At 41.4% G+C, this 2,216-nt stretch overlaps 1 protein-coding gene across 1 annotated transcript; it reads left to right on the forward strand.

The window, feature by feature from the left end:
• Positions 1-693: 693 nt before the first annotated feature.
• Positions 694-1,644, forward strand: LOC120930672 (olfactory receptor 11L1-like). Its single transcript, XM_040341847.1, has one exon. It carries the CDS (start codon positions 697-699, stop codon positions 1,642-1,644), a length of 948 nt encoding a protein of 315 aa, XP_040197781.1. The 5' UTR covers positions 694-696.
• Positions 1,645-2,216: the final 572 nt, after the last annotated feature.

A 2,216-nucleotide genomic window follows, 5' to 3' on the forward strand; every position in this document is an offset into this window, starting at 1 on the left:
TTCTCAGTGAAATCAACATGTCCTTAAGAACGGTATCCATCACTGGCTGGTTCAGTGTGGGGTAGGATACTATGGAATCGGGTACATCCCGCGTGTCATCCCCAGAGTCTGAGGCTTGGCTGCCCTCAAGGCCTGCGGCCCTATCGAATCCCCCATCATCAAGCCTAGGCTTGGATTTAGCTGGGCTGCGGGAGGTTGGGGTTGGGGGAGCAGATGTCATGTCATCAGGGGATAGTAGTAGTTTTACCCGAGTACCTGGCGGAGATGGTCTCCCCTGGGTGGAAGATCGTGCAGGCGTGCAGGCCTCAGCGCCATTTTGCTTCCCGGCTCTTCCGTGCGGAACGAAAAAGTCTGTGAGCCGTTGCGGTTTCCGAGCCGCATGTCGTTTCCCGGTCATGGCAGCTGGATCCTCGGGCAGGTCCTCCCGGAATTTGTGGCAGAATCGGGCCTAATGTGGGCTGCTAAGTGCCGCTCTGGTTCCCGCTTGTCCAGAGCTCCGGTCTCACGCGTCCATCCGGCTCGCGCTCCAAGCCACGCCCCCCCCACGTGATTTTTTAATTCCATGTTTTTTTTCCCTTTCTTCTTTCTCACCACTGACTCCCCACCCCCATACAAATTTGGTTGAAAATGTTTTTCTTTTTTTTATCTGCTGAAAAAAACTTGTTTCAAATACATTTTTTATTCTGTTCTCAGGTTATGGATGACAAAAATGTAACTGTGATTACTGTGATCCAGTTTTTGGGGTTTCATATTCCTCCAAACATAAAATTGTTGGTCTTCTTTCTCTTTCTTATGATTTATTGTGTGACAATATGTGGAAACCTCCTGATCATCACATTGGTGTCCTACAGTAAAACCCTCCATTCCCCCATGTACTTCTTCCTCTCCCAATTATCTGTATCAGATATCTTATTAACAACTGATGTTGTCCCTACCATGCTTCGTACTGTTTTAGAAAGTTCTACTAATGTATCAGTTTCTGAATGTATCACCCAGATTTATTTCTTTGCTGCAACAGAAAGTTTGGAGTGTCTTCTCCTGACAGTGATGTCTTATGACAGATATGTGGCCATCTGTAAACCATTACATTATACTTTGTTAATGAGTCATGGATTTTGTTGGATAACAATTATCACAAGTTGGAGTTTAAGTTTCTTAGCGGTGTTGATTCCCACTTTAACCATATCCACATTACAGTTTTGTGGCTCCAATATCATTGATCACTTTTTCTGTGATCTTGACCCGATCCTCCAACTCTCCTGCTCTGACACCATCATCGTTCAACTGGAATCAACATCAATGAGTTTTTTGTTTGCTGTAATCCCATTTTGTATCATCATTGTATCATATGTTTATATTATAATCACTATTTTTAAAATCCCTTCTATTACTGGAAGGCAGAAAGTTTTCTCAACGTGCAGCTCCCACCTGACTGTTGTCTCCATTTTTTATGGTACCATTGTTTGTGTGTATTTGATACCTAGTAGAGTACAATCATGGGATATGACTAAATTCTTGTCCTTACTGTATACTGTATTCACTCCACTGCTGAACCCAATTATATACAGCCTGAGGAATAAAGAATTGAAACAAGTTGCAGGAAAATTTGGTAACAACTTTTTATGCTTGGATATCAAAAAATGATTAAAAACATTAATCGTATATACTCGAGTATAAGCCAAGTTTTTCAGCACATTTCTTGTGCTGAAAATGCCACCCTCGGCTTATACTCGAGTCACCCCTTCCATAGATTCCCATGTTAAACGTCAGTCTAGTCATGGACACAGTGAAGCATGGGCATAGTGAGGCATGGTCACAGTGAGGCATGGACACAGTGAGGCATGCACATGGACACAGTGAGGCAAAGTGAGGCACAGTGAGGCATGCAGATGGACACCCTAGGCTTTTATTCGAGTCAATATGTTTTCCCATTTTTTTGTGGTAAAATTAGGTGCCTTGGCTTATATTCGGGTCTGCTTATACTCGAGTATATATGATAAATTAATTTACAAGGCTATGATCAAATAGTTAAAGGGATTTTTCTTGTTTTGGATTGAGTGGGGGAAAGATTAGAACACCTTTTTGTCATTTTATTTCTTTTTTGTTTCAATATTTTTTATTAGTATATAAAGGGTCATATACATACATATCAAGCGTGTAAGTTTCGACAAAAATCATATAGTTGTATATAACTTCTAAATACGATTCTTATAACA

Source organism: Rana temporaria, chromosome 3 (assembly GCF_905171775.1).
Source record: "Rana temporaria chromosome 3, aRanTem1.1, whole genome shotgun sequence".
NCBI lineage: Eukaryota > Metazoa > Chordata > Amphibia > Anura > Ranidae > Rana > Rana temporaria.

What these genes read in the sequence shown, in the direction of transcription:
- LOC120930672 (XM_040341847.1), top strand. Translation starts at nt 697, where the DNA reads ATGGATGACAAAAATGTAACTGTGATTACTGTGATCCAGTTTTTGGGG.